This window comes from Oncorhynchus tshawytscha, unplaced genomic scaffold, assembly GCF_018296145.1.
Source record: "Oncorhynchus tshawytscha isolate Ot180627B unplaced genomic scaffold, Otsh_v2.0 Un_contig_4107_pilon_pilon, whole genome shotgun sequence".
NCBI lineage: Eukaryota > Metazoa > Chordata > Actinopteri > Salmoniformes > Salmonidae > Oncorhynchus > Oncorhynchus tshawytscha.
Genome location: NW_024609536.1, coordinates 77,810 through 100,000, shown reverse-complemented (window position 1 = coordinate 100,000; position 22,191 = coordinate 77,810). Strand labels below are relative to the sequence as shown.

At 48.4% G+C, this 22,191-nt stretch overlaps 1 protein-coding gene across 1 annotated transcript in view; it reads left to right on the top strand.

The window, feature by feature from the left end:
- LOC112241380 (alpha-actinin-2-like) overlaps positions 1–22,191 on the top strand; it is an 81,119-nt gene that overhangs the window by 55,774 nt on the left and 3,154 nt on the right. The window contains exons 13-20 of the mRNA XM_042315756.1: positions 2,821–2,929; positions 5,885–5,966; positions 6,007–6,083; positions 11,158–11,340; positions 11,799–11,933; positions 12,821–13,000; positions 13,692–13,838; positions 17,106–17,171. Coding sequence (XP_042171690.1) covers positions 2,821–2,929; positions 5,885–5,966; positions 6,007–6,083; positions 11,158–11,340; positions 11,799–11,933; positions 12,821–13,000; positions 13,692–13,838; positions 17,106–17,171 — 979 coding nt within the window. The remainder of the gene's footprint in view (positions 1–2,820; positions 2,930–5,884; positions 5,967–6,006; positions 6,084–11,157; positions 11,341–11,798; positions 11,934–12,820; positions 13,001–13,691; positions 13,839–17,105; positions 17,172–22,191) is intronic.

The following is a 22,191-nucleotide window of genomic DNA, read 5'->3' as shown; positions in this document are numbered from 1 at the left end:
AACTGGTGTAAAGTTAGAAGCAGCACCAACCAGCCAACAGGTCTATTTGTCCCTGATGTAAACTGGTGTAAAGTTAGAAGCAGCACCAACCAGCCAACAGGTCTATTTGTCCCTGATGTAAACTGGTGTAAAGTTAGAAGCAGCACCAACCAGCCAACAGGTCTATTTGTCCCTGATGTATACTGGTGTAAAGTTAGAAGCAGCACCAACCAGCCCACAGGTCTATTTGTCCCTGATGTAAACTGGTGTAAAGTCAGAAGCAGCACCAACCAGCCCACAGGTCTATTTGTCCCTGATGTAAACTGGTGTAAAGTTAGAAGCAGCACCAACCAGCCAACAGGTCTATTTGTCCCTGATGTAAACTGGTGTAAAGTTAGAAGCAGCACCAACCAGCCAACAGGTCTATTTGTCCCTGATGTAAACTGGTGTAAAGTCAGAAGCAGCACCAACCAGCCCACAGGTCTATTTGTCCCTGATGTAAACTGGTGTAAAGTTAGAAGCAGCACCAACCAGCCCACAGGTCTATTTGTCCCTGATGTAAACTGGTGTAAAGTTAGAAGCAGCACCAACCAGCCCACAGGTCTATTTGTCCCTGATGTAAACTGGTGTAAAGTTAGAAGCAGCACCAACCAGCCAACAGGTCAGCGTGGCCCTGATGTAAACTGGTGTAAAGTGAGAAGCAGCACCAACCAGCCAACAGGTCTATTTGTCCCTGATGTAAACTGGTGTAAAGTTAAAAGCAGCACCAACCAGCCAACAGGTCAATGTGGCCCTGAGTTGAGGACAGCCCAGTGTTCTAAATGTGGGTTTGAATGACCCTGAACAGCACCTGCCAGTTTCCCTCTGCAACAGCGCTGATTGTCCTGCCTGCGCGTGTGTGTGTGTGTGTGTGTGTGTGTGTGTGTGTGTGTGTGTGTGTGTGTGTGTGTGTGTGTGTGTGTGTGTGTGTGTGTGTGTGTGTGTGTGTGTGTGTGTGTGTGTGTGTGTGTGTGTGTGTGTGTGTGTCAGTTCACTGCCATGTATCTGAGTCATGGGTCATAGCCGTTTATCTTATCTGGTGTCTAACAGCCAATGGGATCACAGCATGTCAGAAGGTGAAAGGTCATACCTTCGCTAGTACTGCAGAAGAACTAACAGTGTTATCTCAGTCAATATTAACCTTCTGCTGGGGAATCTCCTCTCGGACACACACACACACACACACACACACACACTCAGTTGCCCCCCTGGTGAGGTCTGTTTGCACTATTCCCCATATATCCAGTTACTGCCTGGGTGGGTCTGGGAACACAATGACACGGGTCACCTTGAGGTTCTCTGTCAGCCCCCTGCAATGTTCCTGGGTCATGTTCATTCGGCACCAAACGGAACTACTTTGAGCTGTCCAATGACAAAAGTACATTTTCACCTCTCTATTCTGTTGCAAAATGTTTAAGAAAGTTTTCCCGTTGCATTCATTATTGAACAACGAACCAGGTTTCTGGAGAGAGGAGAGAGGAGAGTTAGGAACAGGTTTCTCTGGGATACTTCTGGAGAGAGGAGAGTTAGGAACAGGTTTCTCTGGGATACTTCTGGAGAGAGGAGAGTTAGGAACAGGTTTCTCTGGGATACTTCTGGAGAGAGGAGAGTTAGGAACAGGTTTCTCTGGGATACTTCTGGAGAGAGGAGAGTTAGGAACAGGTTTCTCTGGGATACTTGTGGAGAGAGGAGAGTTAGGAACAGGTTTCTCTGAGAACTGGTTTCTCTGGGATACTTCTGGAGAGAGGAGAGTTAGGAACAGGTTTCCCTGGGATACTTCTGGAGAGAGGAGAGTTAGGAACAGGTTTCCCTGGGATACTTCTGGAGAGAGGGATATACAGGAACAGGTTTCTCTGGGATACTTCTGGAGAGAGGAGAGTTAGGAACAGGTTTCTCTGGGATACTTGTGGAGAGAGGAGAGTTAGGAACAGGTTTCTCTGGGAACAGGTTTCTCTGGGATACTTCTGGAGAGGGGAGAGAGGAGAGTCAGGAAATATAAGAATGGAATTGTAGTGTTTATTTATGTTTATTTTGTTTATACTATTACCTAGTGTAGTGGAGGACTCACTATGGCAGAGGTCACTATTAGTTATATACACTCCCTCTATTGGGTGGAGGTCAGGGGACCGCTCAGGCTACTCAAGTAAACTGAAATTGCTGTAATTTTCAATGATTGTTTTTTTCTCATAAAACTGTGGCTCCAAATGGCACCCTATTCCCTATATAGTGCACGACTTTTGACCAGAGAGCTCTGTCTCTCTCTCTCTCTCTCTCTCTCTCTCTCTCTCTCTCTCTCTCTCTCTCTCCTCTCTCTCTCTCTCTCTCTCTCTCTCTCTCTCTCTCTCTGTCTCCTCTCTCTCTCTCTCTCTGTCTGCCTCTCTCTCTCTCTCTGGGTTCCTCTGTCTCTCTGTCTCCCTGGGTTCTCTCTCTCTCTAGGGCTGGGTTCTTCTGTCTCCTGGGGAGGTACAGAATAGGGCTCTCTCTCTCTCTCTCTCTCCCTCTCTCTCTCTCTCTCTCTCTCTCTCTCTCTCTCTCTCTGTCTCCCTCTCTCTCTCTCTCTCTCTCTCCCTCTCTCTCTCTCTCTCCCTCTCTCTCTCTCTGTCTCCCTCTCTCTCTCTCTCTGGTCTGTGGAGGGAGACTCCCTCTCCCTCTCTCTCTCTCTCTCTCTCTGCTGTGTGTCTCTCTCTCTCTGGAGGGAGACTCTCTCTCTCTCTCTCTCTCTCTCTCTCCTCTCTCTCTCTCTCCCTCTCTCTCTCCCTCTCTCGCTCTCCTCTCTCTCGCCTCCTCTCTCTCTGTCCACAGTGAGCTGGACTACCATGCTGCCTCCTCTATCAACGAGCGCTGCCAGGGCATTTGTGACCAATGGGACCAGCTGGGAACCCTCACCCAGAAGAGGAGGGAGAACCTGGAGGTACAGAATAGGGCTGGGTTCTTCTGGTGGGGGCTAGTGGGGGAGGTACAGAATAGGGCTGGGTTCTTCTGGTGGGGGCTAGTGGGGGAGGTACAGAATAGGGCTGGGTTCTTCTGGTGGGGGGCTAGGGGCTGGTGGGGGGGCTAGTGGGGGAGGTACAGGTAGGGCTGGGTTCTTCTGGTGGGGGAGGTACAGTGGAGGGAGGGCAGAATAGGGCTGGGTTCTTCTGGTGGGGGCTAGTGGGGGGGGACAGGGTCCTCTGGTGGGGGCTAGTGGTCCTCTGGGCTGGGTTCTTCTAGTGGAGGGAGGTACAGAATAGGCCTGGGTTCTTCTAGAGGGGATAGGGTCCTCTGGTACAGAATAGGGCTGGGTTCTTCTAGTGGTCCTCTGGGAGGTAGTGGTCCTCTGGTGAACAGGGCTGGGTTCTTCTGGTGGGGGCTAGTGGTCCTCTGGTACAGAACCTCTGGGCTGGGTTCTTCTAGAGGGAGGAGGTACAGAACAGGGCTGGGTTCTTATAGTGGAGGTAGATACAGAATAGGGCTGGGTACTTCTCGAGGAGGGAGGTATAGAATAGGGCTGGGTTCTTATAGTGGAGGGAGGTACAGAAGGGCTGGGTTCTTATAGTGGAGGGAGGTGCAGAACAGGGCTGGGTTCTTATAGTGGAGGGAGGTGCAGAATAGTGGTCCTCTGGTGGGGGCTAGTGGAGAGAGACAGAGGTCCTCTGGTGGGGGCTAGTGGAGGGAGACAGAGGTCCTCTGGTGGGGGCTAGTGGAGGGAGACAGTGGTCCTCTGGTGGGGGCTAGTGGAGGGAGACAGTGGTCCTCTGGTGGGGGCTAGTGGAGGGAGACAGTGGTCCTCTGGTGGGGGCTAGTGGAGGGAGACTGGTCCTCTGGTCCTCTGGTGGGGACTAGTGGTCCTCTGGTGGGGGCTGGGGGGAGACAGTGGTCCTCTGGTGGGGGCTAGTGGAGGTAGACAGTGGTCCTCTGGTGGGGGCTAGTGGTCCTCTGGTGGGGGCTAGTGGTCCTCTGGTGGGGGCTAGTGGTCCTCTGGGGCTAGTGGTCCTCTGGTGGGGGCTAGTGGAGGGAGACAGTGGTCCTCTGGTGGGGGCTAGTGGAGGTGAGACAGAGGTCCTCTGGTGGGGGCTAGTGGTCCTCTGGTGGGGGCTAGTGGTCCTCTGGTGGGGGGCTGGGGCTAGTGGTCCTGGTCCTCTGGTGGGGGCTAGTGGAGGGAGACAGTGGTCCTCTGGGGCTGGTGGTCCTCTGGTGGGGGCTAGTGGTCCTCTGGTGGGGGTGGTCCTCTGGTGGGGCTGGTCCTCTGGTGGGGGCTAGTGGTCCTCTGGTGGGGGCTAGTGGTCCTCTGGTGGGGGCTAGTGGTCCCTCTGGTGGGGGCTAGTGGTCCTCTGGTGGGGGCTAGTGGTCCTCTGGTGGGGGCTAGTGGTCCTCTGGTGAGGGCTAGTGGTCCTCTGGTGGGGGCTAGTGGTCCTCTGGTGGGGGCTAGTGGTCCTCTGGTGGGGGCTAGTGGTCCTCTGGTGGGGCTAGTGGTCCTCTGGTGGGGGCTAGTGGAGGGAGACAGTGGTCCTCTGGTGGGGGCTAGTGGAGGGAGACAGATATCCTCTTGTGGGGCTAGTGGTCCTCTGGGGGGGCTAGTGGTCCTCTGGTGGGGGCTAGTGGTCCTCTGGTGGGGGCTAGTGGTCCTCTGGTGGGGGCTAGTGGTCCTCTGGTGGGGGCTAGTGGACCTCTGGAGACAGTGGTCCTCTGGTGGGGGCTAGTGGAGGGAGACAGACAGTGGTCCTCTGGTCCTCTGGTGGGGGCTAGGGAGACAGTGGTCCTCTGGAGGGGACTAGTGGTCCTCTGGTGGGGGCTAGTGGAGGGAGACAGTGGTCCTCTGTGGTGGGGGGGCTAGTGGTCCTCTGGGAGACAGTGGTCCTCTGGTGGGGGCAGTGGTCCTCTGGTGGGGGCTAGGGAGACTAGTGGAGGGGGGCTAGTCCTCTGGTGGGGGGGAGGGAGTGGAGGGAGACAGAGGTCCTCTGGTGGGGGGCTAGTCCTCTGGTGGGGGCTAGTGGTCCTCTGGTGGGGGCTAGTGGTCCTCTGGTGGGGGCTAGTGGAGGGAGACTAGTGGTCCTCTGGTGGGGGCTAGTGGAGGGAGACAGTGGTCCTCTGGTGGGGGCTAGTGGAGGGACAGGGTCCTCTGGTGGGGGCTAGTGGTCCTCTGGTGGGGGGCTAGTGGTCCTCTGGTGGGGGCTAGTGGTCCTCTGGGGGGGCTAGTGGTCCTCTGGTGGGGGCTAGTGGAGGGAGACAGTGGTCCTCTGGTGGGGGCTAGTGGTCCTCTGGTGGGGGGGAGACTAGTGGTCCTCTGGTGGGGGCTAGTGGTCCTCTGGTGGGGGCTAGTGGTCCTCTGGTGGGGGCTAGTGGTCCTCTGGTGGGGGCTAGTGGGGGCTAGTGGTCCTCTGGTGGGGGCTAGTGGAGGGAGACAGTGGTCCTCTTGTGGGGGCTAGTGGTCCTCTGGTGGGGGCTGTGTGGGGGGCTAGTGGAGGGAGACAGTGGTCCTCTGGTGGGGGCTAGTGGTCTAGTGGTCCTCTGGTGGGGGCTAGTGGAGTGGAGGGTGGTCCTCTGGTGGGGGCTAGTGGTCCTCTAGTGGGGGCTAGTGGAGGGAGGGAGAGGTCCTCTGGTGGGGGCTAGTGGTCCTCTGGTGGGGGCGTGTGGAGGGAGACAGACACTGTGGTTCTAATCTGGTTCTAATCTGGTAGTAATCTGCAGACCTACATAAACACTCAGATGATCAACACACAAATCACTACACAGAAATTGCCATTACTCCCTGTTCTGAATCACCAGGTTTCATGTCACAACAATAAACAGTGTTTAAGAGTACTTTAAAACCACTTGGTCACGATAGTCATCATTTTAACTGATCATTTGTCATTAATCCCATTTCCCCTACCTTGGTGTCTTTCAGAGGACGGAGAAGCTGCTGGAGACCATTGACCAGCTGTTCCTGGAGTTCTCTAAGAGGTCAGCTCGGGTGACAGTGGTCCTAAGTGTAGTGGAGGGAGGGAGAGGTCCTCTGGTGGGGGCTAGTGGTCTGGATGGAAGGAGCCATGGAAGACCTGCAAGACATGTTCATAGTTCACACTGTGGATGAAACCAGGTTTCATGTCACAACAATAAACAGTGTTTAAGAGTACTTTAAAACCACTGTGGATGAAATTTTAACTGATCATTTGTCATTAATCCCATTTCCCTACCTTGGTAAAGACATGTTTATAGTTCACACTGTGGATGAAATCCAGGTAAAGACTGGATGGACACTGTGGATGACCTCCAGGTAAAGACATGTTTATAGTTCACACTGGTGGATGACATCCAGGTAAAGACATGTTTATAGTTCACACTGTGGATGACATCCAGGTAAAGACATGTTTATAGTTCACACTGTGGATGACATCCAGGTAAAGACATGTTTATAGTTCACACTGTGGATGACATCCAGGTAAAGACATGTTTATAGTTCAAATGACATCAGGTGTGTTATAGTTCACACTGTGGATGACATCCAGGTAAAGACATGTTTATAGTTCACACTGTGGATGACATCCAGGTAAAGACATGTTTATAGTTCACACTGTGGATGACATCCAGGTAAAGACATGTTTATAGTTCACACTGTGGATGACATCCAGGTAAAGACAGTTCACACTGTGGATGACATCCAGGTAAAGACAGTTCACACTGTGGATGACATCCAGGTAAAGACAGTTCACACTGTGGGATGACATCCAGGTAAAGACATGTTCATAGTTCACACTGTGGATGAAATCCAGGTAAAGACAGTTCACACTGTGGATGAAATCCAGGTAAAGACATGTTTATAGTTCACACTGTGGATGAAATCAAGGTAAAGACATGTTCATAGTTCACACTGTGGATGACATCCAGGTAAAGACAGTTCACACTGTGGGATGACATCCAGGTAAAGACATGTTCATAGTTCACACTGTGGATGAAATCCAGGTAAAGACAGTTCACACTGTGGATGACATCCAGGTAAAGACAGTTCACACTGTGGATGACATCCAGGTAAAGACAGTTCACACTGTGGATGACATCCAGGTAAAGACATGTTTATAGTTCACACTGTGGATGACATCCAGGTAAAGACATGTTTATAGTTCACACTGTGGATGACATCCAGGTAAAGACATGTTTATAGTTCACACTGTGGATGACATCCAGGTAAAGACATGTTTATAGTTCACACTGTGGATGAAATCAAGGTAAAGACATGTTTATAGTTCACACTGTGGATGACATCCAGGTAAAGACATGTTTATAGTTCACACTGTGGATGACATCCAGGTAAAGACAGTTCACACTGTGGATGACATCCAGGTAAAGACATGTTCATAGTTCACACTGTGGATGACATCCAGGTAAAGACATGTTTATAGTTCACACTGTGGATGACATCCAGGTAAAGACAGTTCACACTGTGGATGACATCCAGGTAAAGACATGCTGTGTTCCAGTCCCTTCCATCCTCTCCTATCAGATAGTAACATGATGCTATGTTTCTTCCATTGTCTCCTATCAGATAGTAACATGATGCTGTGTCCCTTCCATTGTCTCCTATCAGATAGTAACATGATGCTGTGTCCCTTCCATTGTCTCCTATCAGATAGTAACATGATGCTGTGTTCCTTCCATTGTCTCCTATCAGATAGTAACATGATGCTGTGTGCCAGTCCCTTCCATTGTCTCCTATCAGATAGTAACATGATGCTGTGTGCCAGTCCCTTCCATTGTCTCCTATCAGATAGTAACATGATGCTGTGTTCCTTCCATTGTCTCCTATCAGATAGTAACATGATGCTGTGTTCCAGTTCCTTCCATTGTCTCCTATCAGATAGCAACATGATGCTGTGTTCCTTCCATTGTCTCCTATCAGATAAAATGATGCTGTGTTCCTTCCATTGTCTCCTATCAGATAGTAACATGATGCTGTGTTCCTTCCATTGTCTCCTATCAGATAGTAACATGATGCTGTGTGCCAGTCCCTTCCATTGTCTCCTATCAGATAGTAACATGATGCTATGTTCCAGTCCTTCCATTGTCTCCTATCAGATAGTAACATGATGCTGTGTTTCTTCCATTGTCTCCTATCAGATAGTAACATGATGCTGTGTTCCTTCCATTGTCTCCTATCAGATAGTAACATGATGCTGTGTTCCTTCCATTGTCTCCTATCAGATAGTAACATGATGCTGTGTTCCTTCCATTGTCTCCTATCAGATAGTAACATGATGCTGTGTTCCTTCCATTGTCTCCTATCAGATAGTAACATGATGCTGTGTTCCAGTCCCTTCCATTGTCTCCTATCAGATAGTAACATGATGCTGTGTTCCTTCCATTGTCTCCTATCAGATAGTAACATGATGCTGTGTTCCTTCCATTGTCTCCTATCAGATAGTAACATGATGCTGTGTTCCAGTCCCTTCCATTGTCTCCTATCAGATAGTAACATGATGCTGTGTTCCTTCCATTGTCTCCTATCAGATAGTAACATGATGCTGTGTGCCAGTCCCTTCCATTGTCTCCTATCAGATAGTAACATGATGCTGTGTTCCTTCCATTGTCTCCTATCAGATAGTAACATGATGCTGTGTTCCTTCCATTGTCTCCTATCAGATAGTAACATGATGCTGTGTGCCAGTCCCTTCCATTGTCTCCTATCAGATAGTAACATGATGCTGTGTTCCAGTCCCTTCCATTGTCTCCTATCAGATAGTAACATGATGCTGTGTTCCAGTCCCTTCCATTGTCTCCTATCAGATAGTAACATGATGCTGTGTTCCTTCCATTGTCTCCTATCAGATAGTAACATGATGCTGTGTCCTTCCATTGTCTCCTATCAGATAGTAACATGATGCTGTGTTCTTCCATTGTCTCCTATCAGATAGTAACATGATGCTGTGTTCCTTCCATTGTCTCCTATCAGATAGTAACATGATGCTGGGTCCCTTCCATTGTCTCCTATCAGATAGTAACATGATGCTGTGTTCTTCCATTGTCTCCTATCAGATAGTAACATGATGCTGTGTTCCTTCCATTGTCTCCTATCAGATAATAACATGATGCTTTGTTCCTTCCATTGTCTCCTATCAGATAGTAACATGATGCTGTGTTCCAGTCCCTTCCATTGTCTCCTATCAGATAGTAACATGATGCTGTGTTCCAGTCCCTTCCATTGTCTCCTATCAGATAGTAACATGATGCTGTGTTCCTTCCATTGTCTCCTATCAGATAGTAACATGATGCTGTGTTCCTTCCATTGTCTCCTATCAGATAATAACATGATGCTGTGTTCCTTCCATTGTCTCCTATCAGATAGTAACATGATGCTGTGTGCCAGTCCCTTCCATTGTCTCCTATCAGATAGTAACATGATGCTGTGTTCCAGTCCTTCCATTGTCTCCTATCAGATAGTAACATGATGCTGTGTTCCTTCCATTGTCTCCTATCAGATAGTAACATGATGCTGTGTTCCTTCCATTGTCTCCTATCAGATAATAACATGATGCTGTGTTCCTTCCATTGTCTCCTATCAGATAGTAACATGATGCTGTGTTCCTTCCATTGTCTCCTATCAGATAGTAACATGATGCTGTGTTTCTTCCATTGTCTCCTATCAGATAATAACATGATGCTGTGTGCCATTGTCCCTTCCATTGTCTCCTATCAGATAGTAACATGATGCTGTGTTCCTTCCATTGTCTCCTATCAGATAATAACATGATGCTGTGTTCCTTCCATTGTCTCCTATCAGATAGTAACATGATGCTGTGTGCCAGTCCCTTCCATTGTCTCCTATCAGATAGTAACATGATGCTGTGTTCCAGTCCCTTCCATTGTCTCCTATCAGATAGTAACATGATGCTGTGTTTCTTCCATTGTCTCAGATAGTAACATGATCAGATAATAACATGATGCTGTGTTCCTTCCATTGTCTCCTATCAGATAGTAACATGATGCTGTGTTCCTTCCATTGTCTCCTATCAGATAATAACATGATGCTGTGTTCCTTCCATTGTCTCCTATCAGATAGTAACATGATGCTGTGTTCCAGTCCCTTCCATTGTCTCCTATCAGATAGTAACATGATGCTGTGTTCCAGTCCCTTCCATTGTCTCCTATCAGATAGTAACATGATGCTGTGTTCCTTCCATTGTCTCCTATCAGATAGTAACATGATGCTGTGTCCCTTCCATTGTCTCCTATCAGATAGTAACATGATGCTGTGTTCCAGTCCCTTCCATTGTCTCCTATCAGATAGTAACATGATGCTGTGTTCCTCTCCTCCATTGTCTCCTATCAGATAGTAACATGATGCTGTGTTCCTTCCATTGTCTCCTATCAGATAGTAACATGATGCTGTGTTGATGCTTCCATTGTCTCCTATCAGATAGTAACATGATGCTGTGTTCCTTCCATTGTCTCCTATCAGATAGTAACATGATGCTGTGTTCCTTCCATTGTCTCCTATCAGATAGTAACATGATGCTGTGTGCCAGTCCCTTCCATTGTCTCCTATCAGATAGTAACATGATGCTGTGTGCCAGTCCCTTCCATTGTCTCCTATCAGATAGTAACATGATGCTGTGTCCCTTCCATTGTCTCCTATCAGATAGTAACATGATGCTGTGTTCCTTCCATCCTCTCCTATCAGATAGTAACATGATGCTGTGTCCCTTCCATTGTCTCCTATCAGATAGTAACATGACGCTGTGTTCCAGTCCCTTCCTATCAGATAGTAACATGATGCTGTGTTCCTTCCATTGTCTCCTATCAGATAGTAACATGATGCTGTGTCCCTTCCATTGTCTCCTATCAGATAGTAACATGATGCTGTGTCCCTTCCATTGTCTCCTATCAGATAGTAACATGATGCTGTGTTCCTTCCATCCTCTCCTATCAGATAGTAACATGATGCTGTGTTCCTTCCATCCTCTCCTATCAGATAGTAACATGATGCTGTGTTCCAGTCCCTTCCATTGTCTCCTATCAGATAGTAACATGATTCTGTGTTCCTTCCATCCTCTCCTATCAGATAGTAACATGATGTTGATTCCCGACTGTCTGGCCTGTATTTGTTTGACACCATGTCATGTCAGAACGCCGGATGACAACGCCGGTTCCTCTGTAACTCGGTCTGCTCTCCACCTCGCTCTGCAGAGCCTGATCTCAGCCCATGACCAGTTCAAGGCCACCCTTCCGGAGGCTGACTGTGAGAGACAGGCCATCCTGAGCATCTACACGGAGGTGCAGAAGATAGCCCAGAGCTATGGCATCTCCCCCAACCTCACCAACCCCTACAGTGACATCACACCGGCGGAGATAGGACTCAAATGGGACAAGGTAGCTACTAGCGTCTCTAGGGACACTGTCTGCATCCCAAATGGGACCCGATTCCTTATAATATAATATATTATAGCGCACTAATTTTAACTACATCCATTTGGGATGCAGACAATGTCTGTTGTTTGTGTGTGTTGTACTGTCAATGTTTGTGTTAAAGCTCTTCAATCTCGATCCTGGAGAACCTCATGGTATGCAGCAGGCTTCCATTACAGCCCAGTGCTAACACACCTGATTCACTAATCAACGGCTTGGTGATTCACTGATGAGTTAAATCAGGGGTTTTGTGCTTGGCTATAACAAAAAGCCCCAGGGACCAGTGGGATTGAACAACCCTGTGTTAACTATAGACAGATTCCCAGACACAGATGAAGTCCTAGACTAAAAAAAGCACTCAAATGAAGAAACCGTTCCCATTGTGTTAACCAGGGATTAACCCTTTCTGTCCCGTTGATCAGGTGAAGAAGCTGGTTCCCCAGAGAAACAGTATTCTCCAGGAGGAACTAGCCAGACAGCACGCCAACGAACGTCTCAGACGCCAGTTTGCTGCCCAGGCCAACATCATCGGACCGTGGATCCAGACCAGGATGGAGGTGAGACAGACCTGTCCTGACCTCGGTCACCTGACGCCATGTCATGTACAACAGGCGGCACCTTAATCATTGTAGAATCAGTTCTGTTATACTCACAGGCATTATTTGAACAGTTTTAGAAACTTTAGAGTGTTTTCTATCCAAATCAACCAATCATATGCATATCCTAGCTTCTGGGCCTGAGTAGCAGGCAGTTTACTTTGGTATTTTCATCCAGATGCCAAAATACTGCCCCCTTAAGAAGTTTTAAAGCGGCTAGAACTACATGAATGGAATCGAACACCTGGTTTCTACTCCGTTCAGTCCATTACAGACGTTATTATGAGCTGTCCTCCCCTCACCTGCCTCCTGTGCTGTACACCTGTAGGGATCTGTACCTTCTAGGGTTGGGAGGATCAATTCCATTTCAATTCAGTCCATTCAGGAAGTAAATATTGGAATTTGGAATTTTAGTTGACTTCCTGAATGGACGTACTTGTAATGGAATTAATACCCAACCGAACCCTGGCACCTAGGACCCAAGCTGCATACTGAAAACCCACCAACCAACCAACTAAGCAACCATCCTGTCTTTAACAGATGCTAAACACTGGCCTGCAGCTCAGCGGATGTTCTGAACACCAACACAAATTCTACCTTCCAAAATGGCTCCCTGTCCCCTATATAGTGTCACTACTTTTGACCAGAGGCCTACGGACCCTAGACAAAGAGGCCTACGGACCCTAGACAAAGAGGCCTACGGACCCTAGACAAAGAGGCCTACGGACCCTAGACAAAGAGGCCTACGGACCCTAGACAAAAGTAGTGCACTATGTTAGGAATAGGGTGCCATTTTGGGACGCGTCCGATAGTGACAGCGACGGTCTTCTCCTCCTCTCTCCCACCAGGAGATCGGGCGTAGTTCCGTCGACATCGGAGGTTCTCTGGAGGACCAGATGAGTCAGCTGAAGCAGTTTGAACAGGTCATCATCAACTACAAGTCCAACATCGACAAGCTAGAGGGAGACCATCAACACATCCAAGAGTCCCTGGTGTTCGACAACAAACACACCAACTACACCATGGAGGTACGTAGCTTATTATGGGACTGGAACGATTCAGAGATCATTCTCACAAGTAACTTGTTGGGATCTGTTTCATGATCATGAAACCTTACTACTCTTGGTCTAATGGTTAAGCTGCTGTTTTTCCACGTAGAACAGGGTTCAGATCCCACCCTGTGACTTGGCCTTCGGCCTTGTGCCCGGTAACCTGGGTTCAGATCCCACCCTGTGACTTGGCCTTCGGCCTTGTGCCCGGTAGACCGGGGTTCAGATCCCACCCTGTGACTTGGCCTTCGGCCTTGTGCCCGGTAGACCGGGGTTCAGATCCAACCCTGTGACTTGGCCTTCGGTTTTGTGCCCGGTAGACCGGGGTTCAGATCCCACCCTGTGACTTGGCCTTCGGCCTTGTGCCCGGTAGACCGGGGTTCAGATCCAACCCTGTGACTTGGCCTTCGGTTTTGTGCCCGGTAGACCGGGGTTCAGATCCCACCCTGTGACTTGGCCTTCGGTTTTGTGCCCGGTAGACCGGGGTTCAGATCCCACCCTGTGACTTGGCCTTCAGCCTTGTGCCCGGAAGAACAGGGTTCAGATCCCACCCTGTGACTTGGCCTTCTTCCTCCTCTCTCTCTCCCTCTCTCTCCCTCCCTCTCTCTCTCCCACTCCCTCTCTCTCTCTCTCTCTCTCCCACTCTCTCCCTCTCTCTCTCTCTCTGCAGCATATCCGTGTGGGTTGGGAGCAGCTGTTGACCACCATCGCTAGAACCATCAATGAGATCGAGACCCAGATTCTGACGCGCGACGCTAAAGGCATCAGCCAGCAACAGATGAACGAGTTCCGCCAGTCTTTTACTCACTTTGACAGGGTACTGTGTCCCTCTGTGTCCCTCTGTGTCCCTCTCTGTCCCTCTGTGTCCCTCTGTGCCCCTCTGTGTCTTTCACTCACTTTGACAAGGTACTGTATCCCTCTGTGTCTTTCACTCACTTTGACAGGGTACTGTGTCCCTTTGTGTCCCTCCTCTGTGCCCCTCTGTGTCCCTCCGTGTCTTTCCAGTGGCCCTGAACCTAACCCATTTCGACAGGGTTGTGTACCCCTGTGTCCCTCCGTGTGTCCCTCCGTGTCTTTCCAGTGGCCCTGACACCCTAACCCACTTCGACAGGGTTGTGTACCCCTCCGTGTCCCTGACCCTAACCCACTTCGACAGGGTTGTGTACCCCTCTGTGTCCCTCCGTGTCTTTCCAGTGGCCCTGACCCTAACCCACTTCGACAGGATTGTGTACCCCTCCGTGTCCCTGACCCTAACCCACTTCGACAGAGTTGTGTACCCCTCTGTGTCCCTCCGTGTCTTTCCAGTGGCCCTGACCCTAACCCACTTCGACAGGGTTGTGTCCCCCTCTGTGTCCCTCCGTGTCTTTCCAGTGGCCCTGACCCTAACCCACTTCGACAGGGTTGTGTCCCCCTCTGTGTCCCTCCGTGTCTTTCCAGTGGCCCTGACCCTAACCCACTTCGACAGGGTTGTGTACCCCTCTGTGTCCCTCCGTGTCTTTCCAGTGGCCCTGACCCTAACCCACTTCGACAGGGTTGTGTCCCCCTCTGTGTCCCTCTGTGTCTTTCCAGTGGCCCTGACCCTAACCCACTTCGACAGGATTGTGTACCCCTCCGTGTCCCTGACCCTAACCCACTTCGACAGGGTTGTGTACCCCTCTGTGTCCCTCTGTGTCTTTCCAGTGGCCCTGACCCTAACCCACTTCGACAGGGTTGTGTCCCCCTCTGTGTCTTCAGTGTCTCTGTCCTTCTCCTGTGTGACAATGACTGTTGTATTGTTTCTATGTCCAGGAAGGTGACTTATCTAACTCAAGGCCTTGACCGCTTGTGATTTGGAACTCACTTCTTTGTATTTTGTCAAATGTTTGTAAAACTACAGATCAAAACAACAATCCATCCTAATGACATTCAACTAATGTGCTCACTGTTACTGACACCATGGATCCTGTGTGTGTGGCTGTGTGGCTGCCTGCAGGACAGGTCTGGCAGACTGCCCTGTGAGGAGTTCAGAGCTTGCCTGATCAGTCTGGGTGAGACATAACAACCAGGTACTGACCAAACTATGTGCACCTGTTACTAGTAACCACTAAATCCTTCCTCTGGCATGGCAGCAGTCACATGTTGTGTTTCAGATAACTGCAGTACCACCATTCAACACTAGTTGTGTTTCAGATAACTGCAGTACCACCATTCAACACTAGTTGTGTTTCAGATAACTGCAGTACCACCATTCAACACTAGTTGTGTTTCAGATCACTGCAGTACCACCATTCAACACTAGTTGTGTTTCAGATCACTGCAGTACCACCATTCAACACTAGTTGTGTTTCAGATAACTGCAGTACCACCATTCAACACTAGTTGTGTTTCAGATAACTGCAGTACCACCATTCAACACTAGTTGTGTTTCAGAATAACTGCAGTACCACCATTGGACACATGTTGTGTTTCAGATAACTGCAGTACCACCATTCAACACATGTTGTGTTTCAGATAACTGCAGTACAACCATTCAGCACTAGTTGTGTTTCAGAATAACTGCAGTACCACCATTCAACACTAGTTGTGTTTCAGATAACTGCAGTACCACCATTGGACGCATGTTGTGTTTCAGATAACTGCAGTACCACCATTCACCACTAGTTGTGTTTCAGATAACTGCAGTACCACCATTCAACACTAGTTGTGTTTCAGATCACTGCAGTACCACCATTCACCACTAGTTGTGTTTCAGATCACTGCAGTACCACCATTCAACACTGAGTTGTGTTTCAGAATAATGAAGTGACTTGTTCTCTGGAGGAGGTTAATGATGGTTCCAGGCACACTCCTACTGAGACTCTTTATGTCCTGATCCTAGATCAATACTCCTACTGAGACTCTTTATGTCCTGATCCTAGATCAATACTCCTACTGAGACTCTTTATGTCCTGATCCTAGATCAATACTCCTACTGAGACTCTTTATGTCCTGATCCTAGATCAATACTCCTACTGAGACTCTTTATGTCCTGATCCTAGATCAATACTCCTACTGAGACTCTTTATGTCCTGATCCTAGATCACCACTCCTACTGAGACTCTTTATGACCTGATCCAAGATCACCACTCCTACTGAGACTCTTTATGACCTGATCCTAGATCACCACTCCTACTGAGACTCTTTATGTCCTGATCCTAGATCACCACTCCTACTGAGACTCTTTATGACCTGATCCTAGATCACCACTCCTACTGAGACTCTTTATGACCTGATCCTAGATCACCACTCCTACTGAGACTCTTTATGATCTGATCCTAGATCACCACTCCTACTGAGACTCTTTATGTTCTGATCCTAGATCTCCACTCCTACTGAGACTCTTTATGACCTGATCCTAGATCACCACTCCTACTGGGACGGTCCCTGAATACGGGCCCAGATGTGTATATATAGTATTGTGTGTGCTGTATCCAGTTGTTTGTGCTTTAGGTATCGTTGAATATCTCTCTCTGTTAGAGAAACAATGACATGGTGTTTATCAAATCTCATCAAAGACACTCAATTAATGATCTTTTCTTTCTCTCTGTTCTTTGTCTTGTGCTTCTTGTCACTGTCCGCCTGTCCGTATGGCTGTACGTCCGTCTGTCTCCCATACCTCTCTCCTCTCCATGTCATATCCCCTCTCCCCCTCCCCTCCCAATACCTCTCTTCCTCTCTTTGTCATATCCACACTCCCCTCCTATCTCCTATCCCTCCTCCTCCTCCTCCGCCTCCTCCACCTCTCTACTCCTCCTACTCTCCCTCCTCCTCCACCTCTCTACTCCTCCCCTACCTCCTCCCTCCTCCTCCCTCTCCCTCCTCCTCCCACCTCTCTACTCCTCCCTCCTCTCCCTCCTCCTCCTCCTCCCTCCTCTCCTCCCTCCCCTCCTCTCCCTCCTCCTCCTCCTCCCTCCTCTCCTCCTCCACCTCTCTCTCCTCCTCCTCCTCTCCCCTCCTCCTCTCACCCCTCCTCCACCTCTCTACTCCTCTCCCCCTCCTCCTCCTCCCTCCTCCTCCTCCTCCCCTCCTCCTCCTTTCCACCCTCCTCCTCCTCTCCACCCTGCAGAAGAAGAAAGGAGGCATGGAGACAGATGACTTCAGAGCCTGTCTGATCTCCATGGGCTATGATCTGGTAAATATGTAGAATGAGCTGTCATAGGACTGTCATAAGACTGTCATAGGACTGTCATAAGACTGTCATAGGACTGTCATAGGACTGTCATAAGACTGTCATAGGACTGTCATAGGACTGTCATAGGACTGTCATAAGACTGTCATAAGACTGTCATAGGACTGTCATAAGACTGTCATATGACTGTCATAGGACTGTCATAGGACTGTCATAGGACTGTCATAGGACTGTCATAGGACTGTCATAGGACTGTCATAAGACTGTCATAGGACTGTCATAAGACTGTCATAGGACTGTCATAAGACTGTCATATGACTGTCATAAGACTGTCATAGGACTGTCATAGGACTGTCATAGGACTGTCATAAGACTGTCATAGGACTGTTATAGGACTGTCATAAGACTGCCACAAAAATGTCTGTCACTGTTTAAGTAACCTTAATCTTTAAAAGTGACTACATTTTCATCAGAATGATCAATATTATCTGTCAGTGTATTTAAAACTGTTGATCCTGATCCAAAATGGCATCCAGATACGCTGAGTATTGGTGTCAACATTATCTGTCAGTGTATTTAAAACTGTTGATCCTGATCCAAAATGGCCTCCAGATACGCTGAGTATTGGTGTCAACATTATCTGTCAGTGTATTTAAAACTGTTGATCCAAAATGGCCTCCAGATACGCTGAGTATTGGTGTCAACGGTATTTCTATTCCAGGGTAGCAGCACACATAGCTGGTATGGCCAGCTGGTAGTGTCACTCAGTGGCTCAAATGGCTCTCTGTTCACTATATAGTGCACTACTGTTGACCATGGCTCAAGGGGCTCACAGGGCTCTGTTCACTATATAGTGCACTACTGTTGACCAGGGCTCATAGGGCTCTGTTCACTATATAGTGCACTACTGTTGACCAGGGCTCTGTTCACTATATAGTGCACTACTGTTGACCATGGCTCACAGGGCTCTGTTCACTATATAGTGCACTACTGTTGACCAGGGCTCATAGGGCTCTGTTCACTATATAGTGCACTACTGTTGACCAGGGCTCTGTTCACTATTTAGTGCACTACCGTTGACCATGGCTCACAGGGCTCTGTTCACTATATAGTGCACTACTGTTGACCAGGGCTCATAGGGCTCACAGGGCTCTGTTCGCTATATAGTGCACTACTGTTGACCATGGCTCACGGGGCTCTGTTCACTATTTAGGTAGTGCACTACTGTTGACCAGGGCTCATTGGGTTCACAGGGCTCTGGTCAAAGGTAGTGCACTATATAGGGAATAGGTAGTGCACTATATAGGGAATAGGTAGTGCACTATATAGGGAATAGGTAGTGCACTATATAATGGTAGAGTCACTAGTCATAATGGAATAGGTAGTGTACTATATAGGGAATAGGTAGTGTACTATATAGGGAATAGGTAGTGCACTATATAATGGGAATAGGTAGTGCACTATATAGGTAGAATAGGTAGTGCACTATATAGGGAATAGGTAGGTGCACTATATAGGGAATGGGTAGTGCACCATGAAGGTAGTGCACCCCCAGTCATTAATGGTAGAGTCACCCCAGTCATTAATGGTAGAGTCACCCCACTTAATGGGAGAGTCAAGTCATTAATGGTAGAGTCACCCCCCAGTCATTAATGGTAGAGTCAGGCACCCCCAGTCATTAATGGTAGAGTCACCCCAGTCATTAATGGTAGAGTCACCCCCCAGTCATTAATGGTAGAGTCACCCCCAGTCATTAATGGTAGAGTCACCCCCAGTCATTAATGGTAGAGTCACCCCCAGTCATTAATGGTAGAGTCACCCCCAGTCAGTCACCCCCAGTCATTAATGGTAGAGTCACCCCAGTCATTAATGGTAGAGTCACCCCCAGTCATTAATGGTAGAGTCACCCCAGTCATTAATGGTAGTCATTAATGGTCAGAGTCACCCCCCAGTCAGTCATTAATGGTAGAGTCACCCCAGTCATTAATGGTAGAGTCACCCCAGTCATTAATGGTAGAGTCACCCCCAGTCATTAATGGTAGAGTCACCCCAGTCATTAATGGTAGAGTCACCCCCAGTCATTAATGGTAGAGTCACCCCCAGTCATTAATGGTAGAGTCACCCCCAGTCATTAATGGTAGAGTCACCCCCATTAATGGTAGAGTCAGTCATCATACCCCCAGTCATTAATGGTAGAGTCACCCCCAGTCATTAATGGTAGAGTCACCCCAGTCATTAATGGTAGAGTCACCCCAGTCATTAATGGTAGAGTCACCCCCAGTCATTAATGGTAGAGTCACCCCCAGTCATTAATGGTAGAGTCACCCCCAGTCATTAATGGTAGAGTCACCCCAGTCATTAATGGTAGAGTCACCCCCCCCCAGTCATTAATGTCATTAATGACAGAGTCACCCCAGTCATTAATGGTAGAGTCACCCCCAGTCCCCCCCCAGTCATTAATGGTAGAGTCACCCCAGTCATTAATGGTAGAGTCACCCCAGTCATTAATGGTAGAGTCACCCCCCCCAGTCATTAATGGTAGAGTCACCCCCCCCAGTCATTAATGGTCAGAGTCACCCCATTAATGGTAGAGTCATTAATGGTAGAGTCACCCCCAGTCATTAATGGTAGAGTCACCCCCAGTCATTAATGGTAGAGTCACCCCCCAGTCATTAATGGTAGAGTCACCCCCAGTCATTAATGGTAGAGTCACATCAAATGGTAGAGTCCCCAGTCATTAATGGTAGAGTCACCCCCAGTCATTAATGGTAGAGTCACCCCCAGTCATTAATGGTAGAGTCACCCCCAGTCATTAATGGTAGAGTCATTAATGGTAGAGTCCCCCAGTCATTAATGGTAGAGTCACCCCCCCCAGTCATTAATGGTAGAGTCACCCCAGTCATTAATGGTAGAGTCACCCCCAGTCATTAATGGTAGAGTCACCCCCAGTCATTAATGGTAGAGTCACCCCCAGTCATTAATGGTAGAGTCACCCCCAGTCATTAATGGTAGAGTCACCCCAGTCATTAATGGTAGAGTCACCCCCAGTCATTAATGGTAGAGTCACCCCCAGTCATTAATGGTAGAGTCACCCCCAGTCATTAATGGTAGAGTCACCCCCAGTCATTAATGGTAGAGTCACCCCCCCAGTCATTAATGGTAAGTCACCCCAGTCATTAATGGCTAGAGTCACCCCCAGTCATTAATGGTAGAGTCACCCCAGTCATTAATGGTAGACCCCAGTCATTAATGGTCACCCCCAGTCATTAATGGTAGTCAGAGTTCATTAATGGTAGAGTCACCCCCAGTCATTAATGGTAGAGTCACCCCCAGTCATTAATGGTAGAGTCACCCCCAGTCAAATGGTAGAGTCACCCCCAGTCATTAATGGTAGAGTCACCCCCAGTCATTAATGGTAGAGTCACCCCCAGTCATTAATGGTAGAGTCACCCCCAGTCATTAATGGTAGAGTCACCCCCAGTCATTAATGGTAGAGTCACCCCCAGTCATTAATGGTAGAGTCACCCCAGTCATTAATGGTAGAGTCACCCCCCCAGTCATTAATGGTAGAGTCACCCCCAGTCATTAATGGTAGAGTCACCCCCAGTCATTAATGGTAGAGTCACCCCCCCAGTCATTAATGGTAGAGTCACCCCCAGTCATTAATGGTAGAGTCACCCCCAGTCATTTATGGTAGAGTCACCCCCAGTCATTAATGGTAGAGTCACCCCCAGTCATTAATGACAGATTCACCCCCCAGTCATTAATGACAGATTCACTGGTCTCTCTCTGTAGTGTTCAGATAACAGACTGGTCTCTCTCTCTGTAGTGTACAGATAACAGGCTGGTCTCTCTCTGTAGTGTGCAGATAACAGACTGGTCTCTCTCTGTAGTGTGCAGATAACAAACTGGTCTCTCTCTGTAGTGTGCAGATAACAGACTGGTCTCTCTCTGCAGTGTACAGATAACAGACTGGTCTCTCTCTCTGTAGTGTTCAGATAACAGACTGGTCTCTCTCTCTGTAGTGTTCAGATAACAGACTGGTCTCTCTCTGTAGTGTTCAGATAACAGGCTGGTCTCTCTCTGTAGTGTTCAGATAACAGACTGGTCTCTCTCTGTAGTGTACAGATAACAGACTGGTCTCTCTCTGTAGTGTACAGATAACAGACTGGTCTCTCTCTGTAGTGTTCAGATAACAGACTGGTCTCTCTCTGTAGTGTACAGATAACAGGCTGGTCTCTCTCTGTAGTGTTCAGATAACAGACTGGTCTCTCTCTGTAGTGTTCAGATAACAGACTGGTCTCTCTCTGTAGTGTACAGATAACAGACTGGTCTCTCTCTGTAGTGTTCAGATAACAGGCTGGTCTCTCTGTAGTGTACAGATAACAGACTGGTCTCTCTCTGTAGTGTTCAGATAACAGGCTGGTCTCTCTCTGTAGTGTTCAGATAACAGGCTGGTCTCTCTCTGTAGTGTTCAGATAACAGACTGGTCTCTCTCTGTAGTGTTCAGATAACAGACTGGTCTCTCTCTGTAGTGTTCAGATAACAGACTGGTCTCTCTCTGTAGTGTTCAGATAACAGGCTGGTCTCTCTCTGCAGTGTGCAGATAACAGGTGGCCCAAATGGTACCCTATTACCCATATACTGCCCTAGTTTTGACCAGAACACATAGGGCTCATAGGGCCCTGGTCAAAAATAGGGCACTATAAAGGGAATAGGTTGCCATTTGGGACACGGCCTGGCCACTGCTGATCCCTACTCTGGCGTGCTAATCAAACATTACCCTTTACCGGGTTGGCCATGACTAATGTATCAAACATGACCCTTTACCAGGTAGGACATGAGTAATGTATCAAACATAACCCTTTATCAGGTAGGACATGAGTACATAACCCTTTACCAGGTAGGACATGAGTAATGTATCAAACATAACCCTTTATCAGGTAGGACATGAGTACATAACCCTTTACCAGGTAGGACATGAGTAATGTATCAAACATAACCCTTTATCAGGTAGGACATG